At 41.5% G+C, this 9,776-nt stretch overlaps 1 protein-coding gene across 1 annotated transcript; it reads right to left on the reverse strand.

The window, feature by feature from the left end:
- Positions 1–1,302: 1,302 nt before the first annotated feature.
- On the reverse strand, positions 1,303–2,610 carry LOC110867222. The gene is made up of 4 exons (XM_022116350.1): positions 2,493–2,610; positions 2,214–2,427; positions 1,619–2,106; positions 1,303–1,505 (listed from the first exon to the last, which is right to left on the reverse strand). Exons 1-4 carry the CDS (start codon positions 2,608–2,610, stop codon positions 1,303–1,305), a joined length of 1,023 nt encoding a protein of 340 aa, XP_021972042.1.
- Between the last annotated feature and the right edge of the window lie 7,166 nt (positions 2,611–9,776).

Consider the following 9,776-nt stretch of genomic DNA (forward strand, 5'->3'; position numbering starts at 1 on the left):
AGCCCATTAAACAAACACCAATGAAACCTTATAAGTAATTTTTTGATTTTATTTATTAAGAAACATTTTAAAGAAAATTGTGTAATGACCAGAATACCCTTAAGTGGATAGATTTAACTTGAAATTTTAACCTGGTTAATGCTAAAGGACGTAGAGTGTAACGAGTTTTATAAAAAAAGGATTGTGACTGTAATTATTGAAGTTAAAGGTCATCCATTGTAATCTGGTACAAACATAAAGGACGAAAAATGTAATTTACCCAAAAATTTAACTTAACAAGATAAAAAAAAAATGGTACAATAGATTTTATTTTACTTCATTTATTATTAATTTTTTACTAACTAATAAGTTATAAAGACTATCATCCTTCAGAATAAAATTGTTTGCCTATACACATCAAAATTCGTCCTACACAATTCAAAATTTATTCTACACATATTCAAATTTTTCCTATACACCTCGTAATTTATCTTACACTCTAAATTATTGTTATTGTTAATTTGAAAATAATTGCAAATTTTATTTAGTTAGCTATTAAAGAGAAAGACTACAAATAAATGATCTATGTAAGTTTATCAATAGAAGACATGAATAAAAAAAAATTGTCATTCAAATTTTTTTTTTTTTGCGATAACACTAAATACAAATATTAAATAAAGCAAAATGAACCATTTATATTGGTTGAAATTTCTTTTTTTAATTTTCTTACTATTTTTTTTCTTATTCGAACTCTCCACTATTAAAGTAATATAAAGTCATATAAATATTTATAATTTTAACTAATTTGACTGTTTAGTTTTGACTTTTAAAATTAGTATTAATTACACGGTTACTACATGTAGTTTATCTATTTTGTCATTTTCATACCTGTTTATTAATAATTACACTATTTGTAATGATTTCGCTATTATTACCTTTAGTAGTGTGGTATACTGATGATGAAATCGTTTAGACTAAAGGGTATGGAGAGCTCCATCCCCATGAGGATGGGCCGCCACATCACCATCCCATGGAGGCCTCCTTCACTTTTGAGGGGGTGGAGGATGAGGCTACCCCACATATTTTTTTATTGTTTAATTTATTTATTTGTTTAACTTTTATTGTTTAATGTTTAATTTTTATTGTTTAACTTTTTTATTTGTTTAACTTTATAAAAACAATTCAAAATTTAAATATAAATAACACATAAAAGAAGATAATAAAATCCATTACATAACGTAAATAAAAACTACATAACCTAAAAAAAATACATTACCTAAAATTTATAAAAAAGACAACATTTAAAAATTTAAAAAAATTACACTACTGGTCTTCGTCTCCTTCACCGTCACCGTCCTCGACGTTTACGTTGTTCCATATATGTTCTACCAAATCGTGTTGAAGGTTTGCATGCGTGTAGTCGTTGGTTAGCGCGAACGAGTTTAAATCCTGTTGCGTCGGATCTACCGGGACAGTATTCCCGTAAGATGCATTCTCATCATACTCACAAATCGCCTGACCTTCGTCTTCAATAATCATGTTATGGAGCAAAAGGCAAGCGTACATACAAAGGCGCAACCTCTTCGGTGTGAAAGCACGTGCCGGTTGTTGAATGATGACCCATTTTTTTGTAAAACACCAAAACAACGTTCGATGTCTTTTCTTGCAGCTTCTTGATGCTTGGCGAATTTTTTCCTTTTTTCGTCCTCGGGAAATGAAATAGTCTTGACAATTGTAGCCCAAGACGGATATATTCCGTCAGCAAGATAATACCCGCGTCTATACTCAATCCCTGAAACTGTAAAACGGGTGTCCGGACCGATTCCATTAACGACATCGCTAAAGATCGTCGATTGGTATAACACGTTGAGGTCGTTGAGTGAACCAGGGAGCCCAAAGAAAGAATGCCAGATCCACAAATCTTGTGACGCCACGGCCTCAAGTATTAAGGTTGGATGGCCGTGATCACCTCGCGTGTATTGGCCTCGCCACACAGTCGGGCAGTTATGCCACGCCCAATGCATGCAATCAATGCTACCAAGCATTCCTGGAAACCCGTGCCTTGCTTCATGAGCTTGGTACAACTGTTGAACATCATACGCGTTTGGTTTCCGCAAATATTGTTTGCTATACAGTTTGACCACATTATGGCAAAACCGATACAAACATTCCCGCGAAGTTCTTGCCGACATCTGTAAGTGCTCGTCCAAAGCGTCGGCCACTGTCCCGTATACCATTTGGCGAATGGCCGCAGTACACTTTTGTAACGTGGTGAACCCTTCATAATTCCGAGCATCGGGTCGTTGCATGAAAACGGGTCTAGTCCCGCCAAATCATCAGCAATCCGTGTGAATAACCGGCGACTCATTTGGAACCTTCGTTTGAAAATGTCGGCATTGTAAAGGGGTGCATCCGAAAAATAATCGTTCACCAATTTCTCGTGCGCTCCTGTCGTAAAAAAATATATAAATAAGAGGAAAGATATAAATATATAAAATTTATTAATGACAAACCTTCGCGGTCTCTGTTAATCCGTATTCGTCTGGTAATAACGTTTTCAGACGAGTCATCTTCCTCTTCCTCCTCCAAAAGAATCTGCGCCGCCTTTACCACAGCGTTTGCGGAAAACATCTCCTCTTCGTCCGAAGAAGATGACGACCATCAAGAATTAGATGCCATTGTGGATGAAAAATATTTTTTTATATAGGATTGGTATAAAAAAAATGGGAGTGGTTTTTATAAAAATGGATGAGAATGGGAGAAGAAAGGGGAGAAATGGATGAGAATGGTATAAAAATGGATGAAAGTGGTATATATTTAAAGTGAAAAAGTAAATTTTTTTTAAACTAGCCGTTATTAACGGCTATTTATTTGAAATGTGGGCCGGCGAGAACGTCGCTAGACTGCTGGTCAAGCCGGAACGGGCGCGGGGGGGTGGGGGGTGGGGGGGTGTGGGGGACCGGCGCCGGTCCTAGTCGGGCCTCAGCCGGCCCCCATACCCACTAGTCTTACAAAAGTTAATGCCAATTATGTAATTTCTAGTGAAATGTATAGTCTAGTGGTATCTTAAGAGTGTGATAAGGTTTTGGGACCAATAGGTTCTGGGTTTTCTCATATTTATAGGGTTTTCTCCTGAATTAGTGTATAGACGATATGCCTAGTGGAGATGGATATGATCAGATGATTTCGCTGATGGTATGATTATACTCCTATGGTCCAAATTTACCGTTAAAAAAGAAAATTTAAAATTACAATAGTTACAATAATTATACTTCAGTTGTACAAATTTACCGTTAAAAAAATAATTTTTAAAGTTACAATAATTACCATAAATGGAATAACAAATAGCCTCCAAATAGGCAAAGATGCAAGTTAGGAACTGGACGGTTTTAGATGGGGCAAAGGGGCATCGAGGTCACATGTGGGTCCAAGAAATATTGTTGATGCCGCAATATTATTGTTTGAGTTACGATTCAGTTACCCGCAATATTATTGGTTGAGCTACAGGTCTACCTTTCGGTCATCACTTTCCACCGTGGCATCCTACCTAAATAAAGTACAAATATTATATTATATTATTTTCTAAACTTAACTAAGTTTGGTCTTTTTAAGGCAAGTTAACGACTAATCTAAGGCTATAGGGTGTGGTTATGACTCATTAGGGTGTAGGGAGTGGTTAAACACTTTGAGTGGCAAACTAAAAAACCGACCAATCAGAGCACGCCATGTCAATCAGTCAAAAGTGTTTAAACTTTGGTGAAAAATGTTGGCAATGGTTTAAACACTTGGTGAAGTGGTAAACTATTTAAAAAAAAAAAAGGAAAAAGGTGTGATTGGTTGAGATAGGAATGGACCCCACCCACAATACCCTCCCTCTCTCTCCTTCTCCCTCTTGCCGAATCGGTGTTCCATCACCGATTTACTCAACCATTTCGGCAAACTATATGTTGGCGGTGGGGTGGTTAGCGGTGCCGGGTGGGTTTACCGCCCCCACACCGGACACCCTTATAATTATCACGACTTTCTTTATCAACGTCATGTCACATACTTCTAATCTATCATCTAAAACTACTAGCTTAAGGGCGTGATTATGACTCAAAACATTATTATCTTATTTTAATTTATTTTTGTGAAAAGAAAAGAAAATATTGAATAAGGAAATGAGGCCCATGGTTTTATCCATGGGAATCATAGTAGATGAGACAAGGGGTGGTGTAGTAATCCATTAATGGTTCTACATGACGATTGATGACCCAACTATGCCTCTCACACCCAATAGCTTTAGGCTATAGGGTGTGGTCATGACCCTCAAGGTCATCATGACCCTCCACATAAGCGCCATGTCTCCTACTTCTAATCCATCATCCAAAACCACTACCCTAAGGGTCTGGTCATAACCCAAACCACTATTTTCTTATTTTAATTTATTTCTTGTGAAAAGGAAAGGAAATATTAAAAAAGGAAAGGAGGCCCATGATTGTCATGGTTTAATCCATGCCAACCATGGTGGATGAGGCAAATGGGTAGTGTAGCAATCCATTAATAGTCCTATGTGGCTTTGATGACCCAACTCATGCACCCTACACCCTTTATCCTAATATAGTAATATGAATCACGAATTTGTACGTTGACAGTTGAGAAACAGGGGTGTGTACGATTTCGTTTGGTTCGGTTTATGGGTGAAACCAAAACCGAAACTGAAATCTCAGTTTTCGGTTTTTTAAACCATTTGTCTTTTTGTTTTTTAATGGTTCAATTTGGTTATTTCGAATTTTGAAACAAAATTATGTAAGATTCAAAAATAAAAAGTATAATTTTAAATTTAAGAATCCTTCTTATATGTTTACATTTAAGTTATTATATTTAACCTTTTTATTTAATAATGTTCACATAAACCTACCTTTTTAATCTATTTTTGTATTTCTTCAAAGTTTTTTTAAAACATTTTCTTTTATAATACTTTGAAGATTATGTAATTTATATATTGAATTTTTTTATTTGTTGTAGGCAATAAATAAATCTCAATTAAAAATAAACATGTTAATGTTTTTATTATAAATACTTAATATTAAAGAATAAAATTAATAGTATAGGTTAAACACTTAAGCATAAAAATATATATTTTTTTTCGTTTCGTTTGACTCGGTTATCGAAAATGGTTATCTGAAAACCGAATCGAAATTTTTCGGATACTAAAAGTCTGAAAACCAAACCGTCGTTTTTTTGTTTCGGTTCGATTTTGTCAGTTAGTTCAGTTACAATTCGGTTATTTCGATTTCCTACTCACCTAGTGAGAAGGTAGAAAATTAAAACAAAATCGGATAAATAGCTCTAAAAGTTCTAGAACAAAGATTCTTAATCATTTTTGTATTTTAGACTCAGAGTTTCAGTATACCTTTTTCATTGAAGTATTTATATCAAAATTTTGATATTTAGGCTGTCTTTTCTGTTGGTTTTTATCTTATATCAGTAAATTACATGGGTTAAATTATTTTAAAATTACATGAGCTACTTTATATGTATAAAATTGACATTTAGCTATCGTATAGCTGCCTAATAATATATTTTTATTAGTCGTTGTGTTTTTTATTTCTAAAAAGTAAAAACTATTTCAAAGAGTGTGAGATGCTTAGAAAATGAGGATTGGTGTGTAGCTTCTAGCTACTTCTCTTGTGATTACTAAACCTTTTTTTTCTGCTGTTCAAAAATAAAAATAAAATTAAAAATTGATAAGTCAGGCAGGAACGAGCAAATTGTGCTTTTTTTTTTTTTCTTATTGCACCAATTACTTTTTAGTTTTATGGAGTGATCATCACCTAAATTCAGGAGCAAATTCTATTTTGTATGTCAAATGGTTAAAAATAATTAAACAAGTGACGAAATAAGATCTTATTTTTTTTTCTTCTTTGAAATATAGACCTACTGTTATTCAAAGCAAGCAAACACAAATAAAAACCGATATTTGCAATGTGATGCCTGAAGGGGCATGGTCCCAGATCTCGCGTCAGCATCGACCGCGAGTGACCATTACCCTTATCAAAACCCCCACTAACTAACAACCTACTTGTGCCCATGCGGGAACGCGTCGACACAAGGGTTGAATCCAATCTATCTAGTAACAAAGGAGGACTTGCATGGAACATGAGAACGGTAGAGTGATGCGACATAGCATCACATCTGGTGTATGAAAACGGAAGTATTCACAGCGATGCGGCATCGCACCGCATCCAGTGAACACTTCTATCAATACAGGAAAGCCTTACCTTAGGCATAGAAGAAGATGAACGTAGCGGTACGGCTGACACCGCACCATACGGACATTTTCGTCACGACAAGGGATGCAGGCAAGACGACGATGCGGCTAGCACCGCATCTCGCGTATTCCTTGATCACAAGTAGGAGACGCGGTAACTTCAGATGTTACCGCACGTAGCGATGCGGCTTGCACCGCATCCTATGCACTCAAGCAAGTGGTACTGACACCACAGTGCAAGTGGCACCAATGGCAGTTACCTGTCAGAGCTACGTAAGCAATGGACTGACGTGGCGTAACCTCCATAACCGACGAGCCTGACACACCTGAAAAGGTGCAGCACGTCGTCAGTCCATCCATCATCATCCTCCTTCACTCCTCGGCTATAAAAACCTACCCCAAACCAGGTTTGAGGTATCTTCTCACAACTCTCTCACTACTACTACTATCTTACTTTGCTTCCCAAGCAAACTACTGATTCTCACGCCGGAGAGTGGTAACAAGGAGCACCCCCCACCCCATCCTCCTTGTTACGAGTCACGGCTTGTTTCCTTGTGCAGGAGATCAACCACCGGTGATCCAGCCAGCGATCCTCGAGAGGAAGGGATTAACCCTTCTTGACGAGACCAGTGTGTTAACCCTGCCCGGTTAACCATTGTTTCATCATTGGCGCCCACCGCTACTCTTAGCATTTTCTAAACCATCCTTTTTCCTCTCTCACGATCATGACTGATCACCAAAACAACACTGCGGATAACCAAAATCCTCCAATCCCAAACCCGGTGGGGGTCAATGCCTCGACCTCCCAACCCGGACACATTGGCACGTCCACACAAAGGAGCCCCTCCTTTATGTTCGGACATGACTTATCACAGTTCCCATCTGTGATCCCACCAGGCGTGACCATTCATGCCTGGTACGAGCAGCAGGCAGCCACGCTGACTGCAGCATACAACCGCGCTTGTACTGAAGCGAATATACGAGCTGGGCTTCCCCCAGCACCACACACCCCTGTTGAGCGTATTTTACAATAGGACGGCAGGATACATTCACGCCCGGCTTCAAGAAGCCGACGTGAAGAACGGGGATCGTCTTACTGTTCGGTCCACACCCTCAACGAGGATGATTCCTCATACGGGTCCCACACCAGAGAACCGGTACATACCCGCCTTGGCCCTCATGGCGAGGACAGGAGGCGATCAACCTCCAGACGCGGCCCAGGCATTCAGAGCCGATTGGGCCCACAACCATACACCGAAGGGTACGGTCATACCGACCCTGACGACCATAGCTACCGCGGTGATTCGCATGACACCAGTAGCAGACCGGGAGGACGCAACTATGTTCCTCCCAGTCATCCCCGCAACACATACCTTAGGGCGGCAAAGCGCCCTGCGAACGAACCATACAAGCCAAAGGCAGCGGCCGAAAATTTCAAGTTCGGCACGCGGATTGCCAACGCCCATGTCACCACGACAAAGTTCCCATTCAACGTTGGGAAATACAGTGGTTCGACCGACCCGGACGACCACATGAACGTCTTCATGGGCGCGGGCATCAACGGCCAGTGGGATGAACCCACTTGGTGTAATTTTTTCCCCCAGACCCTTACGGGCCTGGCCAGGGCATGGTTCGATTCTTTGCCAGTGGGATCACTGGATTCATTCGAGGACTTGCGTACCAAGTTCCTCGCACATTTTTGCCAGCAGCGACGCCACGAACGAGATTCGTGTGACGTCATGAACATCTGGCGAAGGGACGACGAATCGCTCGAAGCATTCGTCGTCCGATATAATAAAGAGTGCCTGGAGATAGGTGACGTGGCAGACCAGATGGCACGAAACCACTTCATACGGGCCGTCAAAGACAGAGAGATGATCATGACCATCTCTGGCAAGGAGGGCTTGCCCAAAAAATGGGAAGATGTCATGACCGCGGTCAAGAAATACGCCCAGACACAGCGGTCACTCGAACCGCATGTGACAAAGGCAAAACCTCAAGCCGAAACATCCCAACAAGGGTCCAAGCGTAACAATAAACGCAACCGGGACGTTGGAAATCGCGATATTTCCAAACCATACTTCCCGCGAACCAACACGTTCGACCCAAAGAACTACAACCCCGCCCGAGACAGTCGGGCGCCAAAAAAAGAATCTCGGGACCGCAACTGGACCGAGATCACCATGTCGCCAAGTGAGGTTCTCCTTGCGGACCCACAGTTCTTGCGACCGGCCCAACCAATGAAGTCCAAGAAAAATCAGGACCTCACACTCTACTGTGAGTACCACAAGGACGCGGGCCACACCACCAACAATTGCATCAGTCTCCGACTGGAGATTGAGCGCGCCTTAAAGGAGGGGAAACTGCAACATCTTTTGCCAGGTGGGCAAAAACCCACCAAGCGCATTACCCCTCATGGCGAAGGTACCTCCTCCGGGAAGAGAACCATGCACGTGGCTTCCACCCACATGATCCACGGAGGCAAGGGCAGGCCGCGGAAAGCGGCAAGAAGGCCGGAATGTGACTGGAAAGACGAGCAAGTCGTCTTTCCAAAAGTCCGAGGCGGAACGCGCGATAGGCGCGCCGTCGTCATTTCAGGCCAACTGGCACACTACTGCACCGAGCGTCTATTCATCGACCCGGGCAGTACATCTGATATAATCTACGAACAATGCTTCAACAAGTTCGACCAGGAGGACAAAGATCGGTTGCAAGCAGTAGATTACCCGTTAACCGGGTTCGCAGGGGAAACTGTCTTTCCCCTAGGCCAGATTACTTTCCCTGTGCGTCTTTCCAGCGGAAACCGCACAAGGACAGAAGAGTTAAACTTCATGGTTTTACCTCACACCTCCAGATATGACGTACTCCTCGGGAGAGAATCCCAAGGAGATTTCAATATGATTACGTCGGTCCCCCACTCTGCGGTTGGTTTCCCAACCGAGTTGGGGGTCGCAATAATCTATGCCCGCAGGGACGTCATGATATCGGACGAAGTACGCCCGACCAAGGTCGCAAGGCCCACTCCCAACGACCAGCCAGAAAAATGGGTTCTCAACGCGAGATACCCAGAACAAAAGGTCACATTGGGTCACGCCTTGTCCCCGACCACCAAAGCGCAACTGAAGCAGCTTCTCTTCAGGAACCAAGACATCTTCGCGTGGACACCCGCAGACATGACCGGGGTCATACGTGATATCGCGCAACATCACTTGAATACCATGCCAGGTATTAAGCCAGTGATCCAAGGCCAACGCCACCTTGGGTCAGCTAAAAATCAGGCGATGCAAGAGCAGATCGAAGAACTGCTCTCCGCAGGCATCCTGCGAGAAGTCAAATACCAGACTTGGTTATCCAACCCAGTCATGGTAGAAAAACCGTCCGGGGGCTGGCGCATGTGCGTCGATTACAAAGACCTTAACAAAGCCTACCCCAAGGATTGTTACGCGCTTCCAGAAATCGACGAAAAAGTCGATAATCTCGCACCATTCAGGTGGAAGTGTTTCCTCGATTGCTACAAAGGATACCATCAAGTACAAATGGCACT

This window comes from Helianthus annuus, chromosome 7 (assembly GCF_002127325.2).
Source record: "Helianthus annuus cultivar XRQ/B chromosome 7, HanXRQr2.0-SUNRISE, whole genome shotgun sequence".
Classification (NCBI taxonomy): Eukaryota; Viridiplantae; Streptophyta; class Magnoliopsida; order Asterales; family Asteraceae; genus Helianthus; species Helianthus annuus.